The 16,706-nt window shown below is 44.3% G+C and overlaps 1 protein-coding gene across 12 annotated transcripts in view; it reads right to left on the reverse strand.

Moving 5' to 3' along the window:
• The window catches only part of LOC129811458 (arf-GAP with SH3 domain, ANK repeat and PH domain-containing protein 2-like), a 107,557-nt gene that overhangs the window by 49,634 nt on the left and 41,217 nt on the right, over nt 1-16,706 (reverse strand). For all 12 annotated transcript variants that reach the window (XM_055862775.1, XM_055862773.1, XM_055862771.1 and 9 more), the window contains exon 3: nt 2,835-2,980. In XM_055862775.1, coding sequence (XP_055718750.1) covers nt 2,835-2,980 — 146 coding nt within the window. The remainder of the gene's footprint in view (nt 1-2,834; nt 2,981-16,706) is intronic.

Genomic DNA, 16,706 nt, shown 5'->3' on the forward strand with positions numbered 1-16,706 from the left:
GAGATTTCAGACATCTTGGCCCCTGTTCCCAGGTCGGTTGTAAAGTCCCTGTAAATGCTATGAAGAAACAGACACTGCCTACGTCTTCCTCTGGATGTCAGTACGTGGTGACGCTTTGAATGGAGTCGATTGCGCAATCAGGGCCTCTATAAAACACCAAAAAACGGAAGTAGCTTTCTTTTCCTGCCCGCGCCTGACGCACGATGGACATCGGACTTGCCTCCTTCCAAGCTGTTGTTTAGCCAGTAATATTTCTCCGGTCATGTTTTTACTCGTTATAGGTGTTAAAAACATCATAAGGTAGTTAATTTGAACCGTTTTATAGCAATTTATATCCGTTTAGGGCGATTTTATGGCATTTCTGTGTAATGCACTTTGAAGCGCTGGGCACTGAGTGCATGGTGAACGTTAGTGGCCATTTCCACCGGACAAGAGGAGATCTTTCGACCAAAAGACGATTAGACCGGAGAAAGGATTCATTGCCCAAGATTCTGATGGAAGAACAGCTCATAGTAAGAACTATTTATGATGATAAATCGTGTTTCTGTCGAAAAATGTTAAACGCTTATGCCGCCATTTTGTTTGGTATAGCTTCGATGGCGCAACCTGTATTGAAAAGTAAGGATAATTTAAAAAATGTAATTCAGCGATTGCATTAAGAATTAAATTGTCTATCAATCGCTGTCCACCCTGTATTTTTTAGTCAAGTTTATGAGTATTTATGTATAAGACTAGATCACTGTCTAATATGGTGCCCGACATTTTCTGACCAGCTGGGCTACTTTTCTCATTGTCTAACCATGATTTTGGTGGCTAAATATGCACATTTTCGAACAAACTCTATATGTATGTTGTAATATGATGTTACAGGAGTGTCATCTGAAGAATTCTGAGAAGGTTAGTGAAAAAATTAATACATTTTGGTGGTGATAATGCTATCGCTCTTTTTGCCGTGAATCAATGCTGGGGTAATGTTTGCACATGTGCTATGGTAATATAACGATTTATTGTGTTTTCGCTGTAAGACACTTAGAAAATCTGAAATATTGTCTGGATTCACAGGATGTGTCTTTCAATTAGTGTACGCTGTGTATTTTTAAGAAATGTTTTATGATTAGTAATTAGGTAATACACGTTGCTCTCTGTATTTTTTCTAGTCGAGTTGTGATGGTGGGTGCAATTGTAAACTATGATTTATACCTGAAATATGCACATTTTTCAAACAAAACCTATCCTATACAATAAATATGTTATCAGACTGTCATCTGATGAGGTTTTTTCTTGGTTAGTGGCTATCAATATCTTTATTTGGCCGAATTCGTGATAGCTACTGATGCAGTAAGAAAATGGTGGAGTAAGGAAATTGTTGTCTTTTGCTAACAGTGGTTAGCTAATAGATTTACATATTGTGTCTTCCCTGTAAAACATTTTACAAATCAGAGATGATGGCTTGAATCACAAGATCTGTATCTTTCATTTGGTGTCTTGGACTTGTGATTTCATGAACATTTTATTTTATGATATCCCTGTAACTTTAGGCTAGGCTATGCTAGTCAGCTTTTGTGTTGGGGGGGATCCCGGATCCGGGTTAGGGAGGCGTTAGAGGTTAAACGTTTGCTTTTTTTACATGGCACATATTGCACTTTTACTTTCTTCTCCAACACTTTGTTTTTGCATTATTTAAACCAAAATGAACATGTTTCATTAATTTGCCTTTTAAAATGATAAACTTGGATTAGCTAACACAACGTGCCATTGGAACACAGGAATGATGGCTGCTGATAAGGGGCCTCTGTAGGCCTATGTAGATATTCTATAAAATATCTGCCATTTCCAGCTACAATAGTCATTTACAACATTAACAATGTCTACACTGTATTTCTGATCAATTTGATGTTATTTTAACGGACAATTTTTTTGTGCTTTTTTTTCAAAAACAAGGACATTTATAAGTGACCCCAAACTTTTGAACGGTAGTATATATATATCTATTTGTTATATATATATAACAATTTACATATTTTTAGCAGCGGTGGGAACAATTTAGCAGCGGCAGGCCACCGCAACTAAATTAATATAGGGGAAACACTGCGTATGTGTGTCTGTGGAATTCCTACATGATGGCCTCAAAGACAATCATCCTGCTCTAACTGTTTATCCCCTGGGGTCAGAATGTAATCTGGAATGGGATAGATCAGTTTTCCATCACAGCTTCCAAAGTGCTACTTGGAGACCAAATATCTGCTGTATCCAATTTACTCAGATCCTGCTTTGACTCCAATACAAATTCAAACAACCCTAAAGCTTTATTAGAAACACCTGACAGCCATTCTAGAGGATTTTGCCTCACAACAGGAACAACGTCAAATTACACAGAGCTAATTCACTGTTGATTCAATCTGTTTTGTCTCAAGAACTGACCACATGGCTTGCCAGGTAGGAAATAGATTGCCATGTTGGAGTCAGGATGGAATGGCTAATCTCCTGGCTTTGATTCCCGGCTGCCTCCACAATCAAATGTATTTATAAAGCCCTTCTTACATCAGCTGATGTCACAAAGTGCTGTATAGAAACCCAGCCTAAAACCCCAAACAGCATGCAATGCAGGTGTAGAAGCATGGTGGCTAGGAAAAACTCCCTAAGGAAGAAACCTACACTTATTTAATCCCAAATTCCACAAGATAGTAGTCTTTTCATCAGTCAGAACAAATACTTAGTTTGAAGGTAAGCATGTCACTGTAAGGTTGACTACACCTGTTGTATTTGGTGCATGTGACAAATAAAATTTGATTTTAAGGTGCATAACAGAACAAAATCTCAGTCTTCATTCTCACCAGGTTTTTGAAGAGGGCGGTGAGCTCCTTGGTGAAGACAGAGAACTTCAGGAAGGCAGAGCCCAGGTCGGGGTCGTCCCTGTAGACACAGTTCTCCCCAAACTTCTCGAGGGCCTGGGTGTACTGCTCCTCATTCTCCACATGGGCTGACACACAGGAGAGAAAAGAACAAAGGATGACTACAGAGGACAAGGTGATAGAGGGGACTAAGGAAAATGGAAAGAAGAAATGAATGGAAAGGTAAAGTGTACAGACAAGGACTCCCTCTCCCTCTCCTGTAGTTAATTCAGCCATAAACTTTACAAGGCACTGAGGAGACATCTCAGAGTGAGTGTGAGTAGTAGAACAAACAAGTGTATCGCTCTCTAGCACACTATGCAGAGTGGCAGCACCATTCCAATGTGCCATTTAACAAATCACTCTGCCAGCATGTTATTCAGGTATGTACTTACACACAGTGTTCTCAGCAGAAGAAGACACACACACTAACTTTCTGATCTTTACATGGCAAAAATCAAATCTCACCCCAATTCGCATACCGCCCCAACAGATCACGCAATCTTTATTGCACTCCACACTGCCCTTTCCCACATGGACAAAAGGAACACCTACGTGAGAATGCTATTCATTGACCACAGATCAGCGTTCGACACCATAGTGCCCTCAAAGTTCATCACTAAGCTGAGGACCCTGGGACTGCACACCTCCCTCTGCAACTGGATCCTGGACATCCAGACAGGCCGCTCTGAGGTGGGAAGGGTAGGCAACACATCAGCCACGCTGACTCTCAACACGGGGGTCCCTCAGGGGTTTGTGCTTAGTCCCCTACTGTACTCCCTTTTCACTCACAACTGCGTGGCCGTGCACGACCCCCACACCATCATTAAGTTTGCTGACGACAAGACTGTGGTAGGCCTGATCACCGATGATGAGACCTGGCAGTGTGGTGCCAGAACAACAACCTCTCCTCTCAACGTCAGCAAGATAAAGGCGCTGGTCGTGGACTACAGGAAACGGAGAGCCGAGCACGCCCCCATTTACATAGACGGGCTGTAGTGAAATGGGTCGAGAGCGTCAAAAGATTCCGCCTCAGGAGATGGTATATTTGGCATGGGCCCTCAGATCGTCAAAAGTTGTACAGCTGCACTATTGAGAGCATCTTGACTGGCTGCATCACTGCTTGGTATGGCAACTGCTTGGCATCCGACCGCAAGGCACTATAGGGTAGTGCATACTGCCTAGTACATCACTGGGGCTGATCTAGCTGCCATCCAGGACCTAAAAGGAAGGAAGGCCCTAAAATACGCACTATACACACACATACACATGGATTTTGTGTTGTAGATATGTGGTAGTGGAGTAGGGGCCTGTAGAATCAGATTCAGAAAACATATATAAATACAGCTTATAGAACAACGGGGACTGGGAAGAGACACACACAGGTACAGACACACGCACACAGGCTAGCACACACACTCTACACACGATCAAAAATTATTGCATTTTTTTACCCATTTTTCTCCCCAATTTCGTGCTATCCAATTGGTAGTTACAGTCTTGTCTCATCGCTGCAACTCCTGTACGGACTCGGGAGAGGCGAACGTCGAGAGCCGTGGGTCCTCCGAAACACAACCCAACCAAGCCGCACTGCTTCTTGACACAATGCCCACTTAACCTGGAAGCCAGCCGCACCAATGTGTCGGAGGAAACACCGTACACCTGGTGACCACATCAGCGTGCACTGCACCCGGCTCGCCACAGGAGTCTCTAGTGCGTGATGAGACAAGGACATCCCTGCCGGTCAAACCCTCCCCTAACCCGGACGACGCTGGGCCAATTGTGCTCCGCCCCAAGAATCTCCCGGACACGGCTGGCTGTGACAGATCCTGGACTCGAACCCAGGATCTCTAGTGGCACAGCTAGCACTGTGATGCAGTGTCTTAGACCACTGCGCCACTCGGGAGGCCCCCAAGCCATAATACTGTTAAAAAGTCAACCACATAGCTACCTGGACTATCTTCACTGACCCTTTTCTACTAACTTTTTTGACTCATCACAAACACTGCTGCTACTGGTTATTATCTATCCTGTTGCCTAGTCACTTTATTCCTAGTTCTACACTGGCTCTACACAACATTAAGAACACGTGCTCTTTCCATGTCATAGACTGACCAGGTGAATCCAGGTGAAAGCTCTGATCCCTTATTGATGTCACCTGTTAAATCTACTTCAATCAGTGTAGATGAAGGGGAGGAGACAGGTTAAAGATGGATTTTTAAGCCTTGAGACATGGTGTGTGTGTGTGCCATTCAGAGGGTAAATGGGCAAAATAAAAGATTTAAGTCCCTTTGAACGGGGTATGGAAAGTAGATGTCAGGCACACCGGTTTTAGTATGGGTTTCATGCTCAACAGTTTCCCGTGTGCATCAAGAATGGTTCGCCACCCGAAAGACATCCAGCCATCTTGACACATCTGTGGGAAGCATTTAAGTCAATATGGGCCAGCATCCCTGTGGAACGCTTTCGACACATTGTAGTCCATGCCCTGAAGAATTGAGGCTGTTCTATGTCCAAAAGGGGGTGAAACGCAATATTAGGAAGGTGTTCCTAATGTTTTGTACACACTTAACACAAAAATATGAGGACACCCTTTGAAATTAGTGGATTTGGCTATTTCAGCCACACCCGTTGCTAACAGGTATATAAAATCAAGCACACAGCCAAGTCCCCACAGCAATATTCCATCAAGTAGTGGAAAGCCTTCCCAGAAGAATGGAGGCTGTTATAGCAGCAAAGGGGGAGGACCAACTCAAAATTAATGCCCATGATTTTGGAATGAGATGTTCAATGAGCAGGTGTCCACATATATTTGGTCATGTAGTGTATCTACCTCAATTACCTCGCACTCAGTACTGGTACCCTGTCTATACAGCCAAGTTATCATTACTCACTGTATATTTATTAATAAGTGTTATTACTTTTCTATTATTTCACCATTTTCTTTCTCTCTGCTTTGTTGGGAAGTGACCGTCAGTAAGAATTTCCCTCTTCCTTTACACCTGTTGCTTACGAAGCAAATAGCGGCCTTGGTTAGTGCACAGAGCAGTGTGTGGAATTCCATCCACTCCGATTCCCCCTATCTCCCCTCTCCAATGTTTCCCCTGCTCTCTGAAATTGTCTTTGGGATTAAAGAACACAATAGGACAGGAAGAGAGAGTTAGAGAAGTGTTGTCACACTGGAATGCCTCCAGAGCTGTGGCCATGTGGCAGGGGGAGGGGATGACCAGGGAACTGTGGTTACACTTGGCAGACAGAGTAACACAAACTCTCTCGTACAAAGAGGTTAAAGAGGAATTACTCATGAACGTTACCATTCATTAGACTGTGGGAGTGTTACAGGCTACATTTCCTGATTGCTATGATTAAGAGCTGCTAAAAGACAAAAATGGCAGTTAAAAGTAGGTTGATTCTAAAACTAAGGCTAAAGCCAATACATATACAGTAGGTGTGGTATTTTATTAAAAATGTGATTTCCTGTGTTTTATATATATTTCCAAACGATGAGGTTGGAATAATACTGAGAAAATTGTGATAATAATGATAATGCCCTTTTAGTGCTCCCGTGTTGCGCACTAAAACAGACCCTGGTTCGATTCCAGGCTGTATCACAACCGGCCGTGATTGGGAGTCCAAAAAGGCGGCGCACAATTTGCCCAGCGTCGTACGGGTTAGGGTTTGGATGGGGTAGGTCGTCATTGTAAATAAGAATTTGTTCTTAACCTGTCTAGGACTGGGGTGCCGCTAGCGGCACACCCCCCCCACATTCCACTGAAAAGGCAGAGCGCGAAATTCCATTTTTTTTATTTTTTTTTTATATTTAACTTTCACACATTAAAGTCCAATACAGCTAATGAAAGACACAGATCGTGTGAATCCAGCCAACATGTCCGATTTTTAAAATGTTTTACAGGGAAGACACAATATGTAAAGATATAAATCTATTAGCTAAACTCATTAGCATAAGACACCATCTTTTATTTGTCCACCAACACCAGTAGCTATCACCAATTCGGCTAAACTAAGATATTGATAGCCACTAACCAAGAAAAAAACTCAGATGACAGTCTGATAACATATTTATGGTATAGGATAGGTTTTGTTAGAAAAATGTGCATATTTCAGGTAGATGTCATAGTTTACAATTGCACCCACCGTCACAAATGGACTAGAATAAATATATAGAGCAACGTGTTTACCTAATTACTAATCATCAAACATTTCGTAAAAATACACAGCATACACTAATCGAAAGACACAGATCCTGTGAATACAGACAATATTTCAGATTTTCTAAGTGTCTTACAGCGAAAACACAATAAATCGTTATATTAGCATACCACATATGCAAACGTTACCAGAGCATTGATTCTAGCCAAAGAGAGCGATAACGTAAACATCGCCAAAATATATTAATTTTTTCACTAACCTTCTCAGAATTCTTCAGATGACACTCCTGTAACATCACATTACAACATACATATACAGTTTGTTCGAAAATGTGCATATTTAGCCACCAAAATCATGGTTAGACAATGACAAAAGTTGCCCAGCTGGTCAGACAATGTCGTGCGCCATATTAGACAGTGATCTAGTCGTATACATAAATACTCATAAACGTGACAAAAAAATATAGGGTGGACAGCGATTGATAGACAATTTAATTCTTAATACAATCGCTGATTTACATTTTTTAAATTATCCTTACTTTTCAATACAATTTGCGCCAAGCGAAGCTACGTCAAACAAAATGGCGTCATAAGCGATTAACATTTCTCGACAGAAACACGATTTATCATAATAAATTGTTCCTACTTTGAGCTGTTCTTCCATCAGAATCTTGGGCAAAGAATCCTTTCTTGGGTCTAATCGTCTTTTGGTCAAAAGCTGTCCTCTTGCCATGTAGAAATGCCCATTGCGTTCGGCATGAACTGGAACCGTGCCCAGAGATTCACAGTGTCTCAGAAATAAATGTCCCAAAATCGCACTAAACGGATATAAATTGCTATAAAACGGTTTAAATTAACTACCTTATGATGTTTTTAACTCCTATAACGAGTAGAAACATGACCGGAGAAATATAACTGGCTACACTAATGCTTGGAAAAAGAGTAGGTCGGTGTCCTCCGCGCGCCTGACGCACCTGGAAAAGAGTTCCTACCTACACGTGTTTTTGTTTTATAGGGGCTGTGATTGCGCAATCGATACCATTCAAATCGTCATCACGTAAAGGCATCCAGGGGAAGACGTAAGCAGTGTCTGTATACTCATAGCAATAACGGTGGCCTTTTAACTGACTCCAGATCAGGGGCCAAAATGTGTGAAATCTGACTCCATGTCAGGGAAATTGCTGTAGAATGAGTTCTGTTCCACTCAGAGACAAAATTTCAACGGCTATAGAAACTAGAGACTGTTTTCTATCCAATAATAATAATAATATGCATATTGTACGATCAAGAATTTAGTAGGAAGCCGTTTCAAAAATTACACGATTTCCATAAATAGTGACAACAGCACCCCCTAGCCTCAACAGGTTTTAAACGGACTTGCTTAGTTAAATAAAGGTAAAACATAAAAATAATGTGTAAGAGCTGTTTGGCGGGATGGAGACCACTCAGATAGTCCTAGCAAAAATTATTGCTGAGAAATCTCTCTTTGCTAAGACGATATTTTGGTTTCTTTTTTACCATTTTATTTGAAAACATCACAGTAAGGTACATTGTTAACCAGAAGTCAAACCTAAGAGAGAAAGGCCACCCATGTGTGTGAGTGTGTATCCTATAGGAACAGGAAATTCACCTAAATCAAACGCAGCAACACCGTCACTTCAAGCTACGAAAGGGGAGTCCATAAAGCAGGCCTGACAGATGTCAGCTGCTAATTGAGGTGAAGAGGGATTTGAGGCACTGGTTGGGTGCAGGGAGCATTGCCATGACAACCCTGGAGTCTTTCCCTAGAGAACAGGGAGTGTGTATGTATGTGTGTGTGTGTGTGTTAGAGATTGTGAGTGTGTGTTTTACTGTGAGTCTGGTGGCCCGTTTGCACACCATTCCCCTTCCATCTCTCAGCCCACTCTGTGTCAATGGTCAGGGGACCGACCACCTTGTCATGTTAGATCAGGGAGATTCCGCCCACCAACCAATCACCACCTGTGGCAGAGGCTACTCATACAGGGTGACAAATAGATGGACATACACAGAGAGAGACAGTAGAGGAGGAATGTGAGGATGGATTCTACCTCAGGAGAATGACTCAGCGGAACTCATTATTGCACCGCGTCTGTCCAGACACACTGCCACCCACCCACAACTTAACATGTACACAGGGGAAGATATTGAAATAGAAGAACTACAAGCAACTCTTATAGTGGTGCAATAAGATCAAGGTGGATGAAATCATGCAGATCATAAAAACTTACTGCTAAAAATGAAGCCAAACACTAAGTTTTGAGTCCAAAGCTCAGGCACTGATTTAACCGGAGTCGTCCGTGCTCAGGCACGGATTTAACCAGAGTCGTCCGTGCTCAGGCACGGATTTAACCAGAGTCGTCCGTGCTCAGGCACGGATTTAACCAGAGTCGTCCGTGCTCAGGCACGGATTTAACCAGAGTCGTCCGTGCTCAGGCACGGATTTAACCAGAGTCGTCCGTGCTCAGACATAGATGTAACAGGAGTCCTCCGAGGTTAGGCGGGATTTAACAGGTGAGTTGGAAGTCCTTTATCTCTTAAGGCTTCTTTCTCAACCTTTTTCCACCTAAGACAACATTTCTTTTAGTGAAACCACAGTGCTCTAGTCAAGTTACCTGAAGGGAACCTACAATTGAATTATTTTTGGGTTGCTGTTTAGGCTGTCCTTGTGCAACTCTGCCAAAAACAAATGTTCAAACACACGCACACCGTTAAGACATAAAACACAGCTGCTTTGTTGTGGGTCGCCCTGGCCTGTGTGTCGCCAGCGGGCCCTAGCAGGGCTTTTGTTTTGAAGTGGCACATGAGCTCAGGGCATCTCTCTGTGCCTTGACTATTCAACCCAGACACAGAACACGCACGGCCCCGGTGAAGACCACAACCCTGACACAGAACACACATGGCCCCGGTGAAGACCCCAACCCTGACACAGAACACGCACGGCCCCAGTGAAGACCCCAACCCTGACACAGAACACACACGGCCCCCGCGAAGACCCCAAACTTGACACAGAACACGCACGGCCCCGGTGAAGACCACAACCCTGACACAGAACATGCACGGCCCCGGTGAAGACCCCAACCCTGACACAGAACACGCACGGCCCCGGTGAAGACCCCAACCCTGACACAGAACACACACGGCCCCGGTGAAGACCACAACCCTGACACAGAACACGCACGGCCCCAGTGAAGACCCCAACCCTGACACAGAACACACACGGCCCCCGCGAAGACCCCAAACCTGACACAGAACACGCACGGCCCCGGTGAAGACCACAACCCTGACACAGAACACGCACAGCCCCGGTGAAGACCCCAACCCTGACACAGAACACACACGGCCCCGGTGAAGACCCCAACCCTGACACAGAACACGCACGGCCCCAGTGAAGACCCCAACCCTGACACAGAACACACGCGGCCCCGGTGAAGACCCTAACCCTGACACAGAACACACACGGCCCCAGTGAAGACCACAACCCTGACACAGAACACACACGGCCCCAGTGAAGACCACAACCCTGACACAGAACACACACGGCCCCGGTGAAGACCCCAAGGGTAGTCTCCTATTTACTGTAAAGAGTGAGATACTGTGAGCAGTGTGTGTCTGTGTGTGAGAGTTACTGTGAACAACACATGCCACCCTCCAGTGCATTCCCACACTGTCTCGTCTCTTTCTGTCTCAGTCAGGGATAGTCAGTGATAGCATGACATGGAGGGTTGTGTTCTGTTGTTGTGGATGGATGGAATGACTTGGGTTTCTGTCTGAGGCTGGCCCTCAGGAAATGGTGACCCAGTGTTTAACGGGAATCTTGAAAAGGAGGGAGGAGAGGTGGAGTGACACATTCACCCATAGATAGCTCTTTGACAATCAACACACACATACTGTAACTCTGCAACAACAGCAGCAGACACACCAAGGCACCTGCTGTGGATTATCTAACAGCAGAGGGTGGTGGGGGTGTCTGTCCTCGCGCACACACACACGGTTAATCACAAGCTTACTTTGCTGGAGGTTTCACATGCCATTCTCCATGGAGGCTGAATAAATACTGCTGGACTTAACATCCTTTTAACGATATGGCCGCCGCAGACGAGGCTGTTAAGGTTTACCCAGAGGACAAACCATTGGAGAGAGATGGATTGTCATTAAGGGAGACCTCAGTGAGACAGGAGTAAAATGCATGCTGTGTGTGTGTGGATTGAGATGGAAAAAAGTGAGACTGCAAGGGGAATGACAAATGACTTCATGTCTGTCTATGCGAATGTGTGCTTCCAGTATGTACAATGTATGGTATATTCATCATCCACAACAGAAGCTAGCCAGAAGTTAGCTAACGTTCGTATTCAGCTAACCACGGTTGGCGGTGATCAGCTATCCTTTAACTCGAAAACCCTCTTCAAAGGGGGGGACACTCTTGACCCAAACTGCTACAGACCTATATCTATCCTACCCTGCCTTTCTAAGGTCTTCGAAAGCCAAGTCAACAAACAGATTACCAACCATTTCGAATCCCACCGCACCTTCTCCACTATGCAATCTGGTTTCAGAGCTGGTCATGGGTGCACCTCAGCCATGCTCAAGGTCCTAAACAATATCTTAACCGCCATCGATAAAAAAACGATACTGTGCAGCCGTATTCATTGACCTGGCCAAGGCTTTCAACTCTGTCAATCACCACATCCTCATCGGCAGACTCGATTGCCTTGATTTCTCAAATGATTGACTAGCCTGGTTCACCAACTACTTCTCTGATAGAGTTCAGTGTGTCAAATCCGAGGCCCTGTTGTCCGGGCCACTGGAAGTTTCTACGGGGGTTCCACAGGGTTCAATTCTTGGGCCGACTCTCTTCTCAGTATACATCAAGGATGTCGCTCTTGCTGCTGGTGAGTCTCTGATCCACCTCTACGCAGACGACATCATTCGGTATACTTCTGGCCCTTCTTTGGACACTGTGTTAACAACCCTCTAGACGAGCTTCAATGCCGTACAACTCTCCTTCCGTGGCCTCCAACTGCTCTTAAATACAAGTAAAACTAAATGCATGCTCTTCAACCGATCGCTGCCTGCACCTGCCCGCCTGTCCAGCATCACTACTCTGGACAGTTCTGACTTTGAATATGTGGACAACTACAAATAATTAGGTGTCTGGTTAGACTGTAAACTCTCCTTCCAGAGAGTTTACAGAGAGTTTTCCTTCCTGTAAACATCTCCAATCCAAAGATAAATCTAGAATTGGTTTCCTATTTCGCAACAAAGCATCATTCACTCATGCTGCCAAACATACCCTCGTAAAACTGACCATCCTACCGATCCTCGACTTCGGCGATGTCATTTACAAAATAGCCTCCAATACCCTACTCAATAAATTGGATGCAGTCTATCACAGTGCCATCTGTTGTCACCAAAGCCCTATTTACTACCCACCACCGCGACCTGTACGCTCTCGTTGGCTGCCCCTCGCTTCGTACTCGTCGCCAAACCCACTGGCTCCAGGTCATTTACAAGACCCTGCTAGGTAAAGTCCCCCCTTAGCTCGCTGGTCACCATAGCAGCACCCACCTGTAGCACGCGCTCCAGCAGGTATATATATATCTGGTCACCCCCAAAGCCAATTCTTCCTTTGGCCACTTCTCCTTCCAGTTCTCTGCTGCCAATGACTGGAACGAACTACAAAAATCTCTGAAACTGGAAACACTCATCTCCCTCACTAGCTATAAGCACCAGCTGTCAGAGCAGCTCACAGATTACTGCACCTGTACATAGCCCATCTATAATTTAGCCCAAACAACTACCTCTTCCCCTACTGTATTTATTTAGCTCCTTTGCACCCCATTATTTCTATTTCTACTTTGCACATTCTTCCACTGCAAATCTACCATTCCAGTGTTTAACTTGCTATATTGTATTTACTTCGCTACCATGGCCTTTTTTTTGCCTTTACCTCCCTTATCTCACCTCATTTGTGCACATTGTATATAGACTTATTTTTCTACTGTATTATTGACTGTATGTTTGCTTTACTCCATGTGTAACTCTGTCGTTGTATGTGTCAAACTGCTTTGCTTTATCTTGGCAAGGTTGCAATTGTAAATGAGAACTTGCTCTCAACTTGCCTACCTGGTTAAATAAAGGTGAAATAAAATAAAATAAATACTTTACAACATGTGCATGCATGCATGTACTCAGTAGCTGTGTACTCATTATCATGGGTATGATGGCTGCCTATGGGCTCATCATGACAAGGTTTAGCCAGAAAAACTGATCTGATCTACCCAGAGGCACAGCGGTGCATACAGCAAACACCATCAGCTAGACCAACAACTGTGTCTGAATATAAACCATCCAGATCAAACTGGGGATTAATAAAGCATGTATTTCTTATCTTAGCCTGTGGGCCATTAGACCAGTAATTGGGTGCAGGGTTGGGTTCAATTTGAATTGAAGGCAGTCAATTCAGGTAATACAATTACAATTCCATAATCCAAAAACAATGGCATGTATTATCAATACTTAAAAGTATTAGCTATTTATTTCAAAAGTTTTAAAATGCCCGAATTTTAAATTAAAAACACTTCCTGAATTGACCGTCTTCAATTCGAATTGAGCCCAACCCTGATAGGGTGACAGCTCTGCAGGCCCAGTGATAGGCAGGCCTGCAGGCCCAGTGACGGTTGACAACTCCATTGTGTCCTCCTCCCAGAGCGCTAAGAACCTTGGCGTGATCCTGGACAACACCCTGTCATTCTCAACTAACATCAAGGCGGTGGCCCGTTCCTGTAGGTTCATGCTCTACAACATCCGCAGAGTACGACCCTGCCTCACACAGGAAGCGGCGCAGGTCCTAATCCAGGCACTTGTCATCTCCCGTCTGGATTACTGCAACTCGCTGTTGGCTGGGCTCCCTGCCTGTGCCATTAAACCCCTACAACTCATCCAGAACGCCGCAGCCCGTCTGGTGTTCAACCTTCCCAAGTTCTCTCACGTCACCCCGCTCCTCCGCTCTCTCCACTGGCTTCCAGTTGAAGCTCGCATCCGCTACAAGACCATGGTGCTTGCCTACGGAGCTGTGAGGGGAACGGCACCTCAGTACCTTCAGGCTCTGATCAGGCCCTACACCCAAACAAGGGCACTGCGTTCATCCACCTCTGGCTTGCTCGCCTCCCTACCACTGAGGAAGTACAGTTCCCGCTCAGCCCAGTCAAAACTGTTCGCTGCTCTGGCACCCCAATGGTGGAACAAACTCCCTCACGACGCCAGGACAGCGGAGTCAATCACCACCTTCCGGAGACACCTGAAACCCCACCTCTTCAAGGAATACCTAGGATAGGATAAAGCAATCCTTCTGCCCCCCCCCCCCTTAAAAGATTTAGATGCACTATTGTAAAGTGGCTGTTCCACTGGATGTCATAAGGTGAATGCACCAATTTGTAAGTCGCTCTGGATAAGAGCGTCTGCTAAATGACTTAAATGTAAATGTAAATGTAATAGGCAGACTGATAAGTGACACCAGGGAGCGCTGTGGCGTAGCGAGGGTAAGCTCTGCTCCAGTTCTGTCAGTCAGACCGGGCTCGCCGTTGGGCCCCTGTCCTCCAGGAGGATGGCGCTACATTCCTGGTGAAGGAGGTAAGTTCTGATTTGGCTTTTATCATCTTCTCTGCTCTATGGTCACTATGACTGACTAACTGACTGACTGTTAATGACATGCAAAAGAGGTTGCCAAGATCAACTGTAACAGGTCAGAATATATGGGATGCTTCTTTCTGAAGAAACAATGCTTGTCCATTCGACAACATAGCTAGCTTCTCATTTTCTCAAAAGCTTGCCTTTTTACTTCCATATGAGAAAGGAGGGAGGGAGAGATAAAATAGCTTGTCAGTGTTGCTGAAGGAACTTGTCAGGTTGAAGGTTAATACAATGTCCAAACTGCAGGAGTTTGTAGCAGGAGTCTTTGAGACATGATGTTTGTGTATGGAATAACACTACAATCCTGGGCCTGTGAAGGTCGTATCTGTCAAAGCTATGGAGGGTGAGCAGCAACACAGATTAAAAAGATACAGAGCAAAGAAAGAGAGAGAGACAAACTGTCAGGGATGAATATTTCACCACAGGAGAGCGAGGTCCAGGCAACTTATTGAGATCGTGGGTAGGATAGGGAGCCTGGGAGAGATGTGTAGGTTGTGTTACCACATCAAGGGAAGTCTGGGCTGGGCTCTGGCAGCAGCAGGAATGCCACTGTTCAGTGCCTCCAGCCCACATTATAATACCAAGCAGAACAGACACAATGTCACTTAAAATGGTCCAGTCAGGAGGTCTAACACACAATCTCACTGACAACAATGTTGAGTTGTTGACATTTCTTAAATTTTTCTTAAAAGGTCAAGGTTAGGATATATACCTAAGTTTACCTGTTGTTTTATCCAGAGCCTGACACAAGCGTTAAATATGCTGCTAGCTAGCATTGGAATCAACTTTACCACTAATTCTAACAATCCGGCAACAAGCTTTCACTGTTTATATTGGCACAGACAAAGTCTCTGCTATAAAGAAGGGCCAGAAAATCCAAGATCCCACAGCTCAACTAAGGAAAAAGCGTCTTAATTCACAACATTCATTCTCAGGAAGACTGGAAGGTCACCAAGTGTTCTACTCTTATGTAATCATCCTGTGTTCTGACTGAGGGTACATTCAGAAAGGGCCTGTGGAGATTAATGAATACGAGAGGGAGGTACAACTCTAAGATGTCAATGGTCGTTTTGTCCTAGATTTAGTTCTGGGTGTCTAGATTTGCTTTGTCCACTGATGGTTTTGTCATTTTGAGGTAAATATCAGCATTAGGTACTGCTCATCAGGCAGTGTGAGTTGTGTTCAAAATAGATCAAGTAAAGATGGCTTTGTCTACAGATCAGAAAAGGTGACTCAAGATGAGAAGATTGAGTGACAAACCACAACGTGAAAGAACAGTGGTAGTGGAATGTCAAGGACGGATTGAAATCTAACGTGAGTGACGACTTCAGAACATTTTACTTCCCTCTTCATATCAATGACCAGAGCAGTACAAATACTTAAGATGATTCTACAGCATTCTTGACACTTGTATCTAATTAATTAACAAGACTACTTGAAAGACTGTACAGCCAGTAAGTCCAGACTTACTGAATATATCCAATATAGCTGTAACACGTCTGACAGCAGAGCAGAGCTGACAGATGTGTAATAAACCTTGGTACTGATGTCTTGACAGTATTTATTTTCTGAGGTGACCCAGTAGTAGAGGTGCATCCGGCAGGGTCACAGACTAAAGCCTTCAGGAGAGATTTCTCGCTCACCTCACCGGGCTTCAGATTTACTGCCGACCGGGCCTGTCTGGCCTCCGACGCCTTTCAAATCCAAACCTTCCTGTAATGCACTGATTATTACTGGACTGAACGTCTATGCAGATTTACTAGGTTTCTCAAAGGGGGAATGGTAGCCAATCAGTGGTGGTTGGTGCCGTTTACATGAGGGAGGACTAGTTATTTGTTTCATGAGCATGGCCTTATTTTAATTACAGCATATTGGATAACAGTGATAGGTTTAGGCTACTACATTATACTAAAATTTTCCATATACTCATCATGAG

This window comes from Salvelinus fontinalis, chromosome 15, assembly GCF_029448725.1.
Source record: "Salvelinus fontinalis isolate EN_2023a chromosome 15, ASM2944872v1, whole genome shotgun sequence".
Taxonomy (NCBI): Eukaryota; Metazoa; Chordata; class Actinopteri; order Salmoniformes; family Salmonidae; genus Salvelinus; species Salvelinus fontinalis.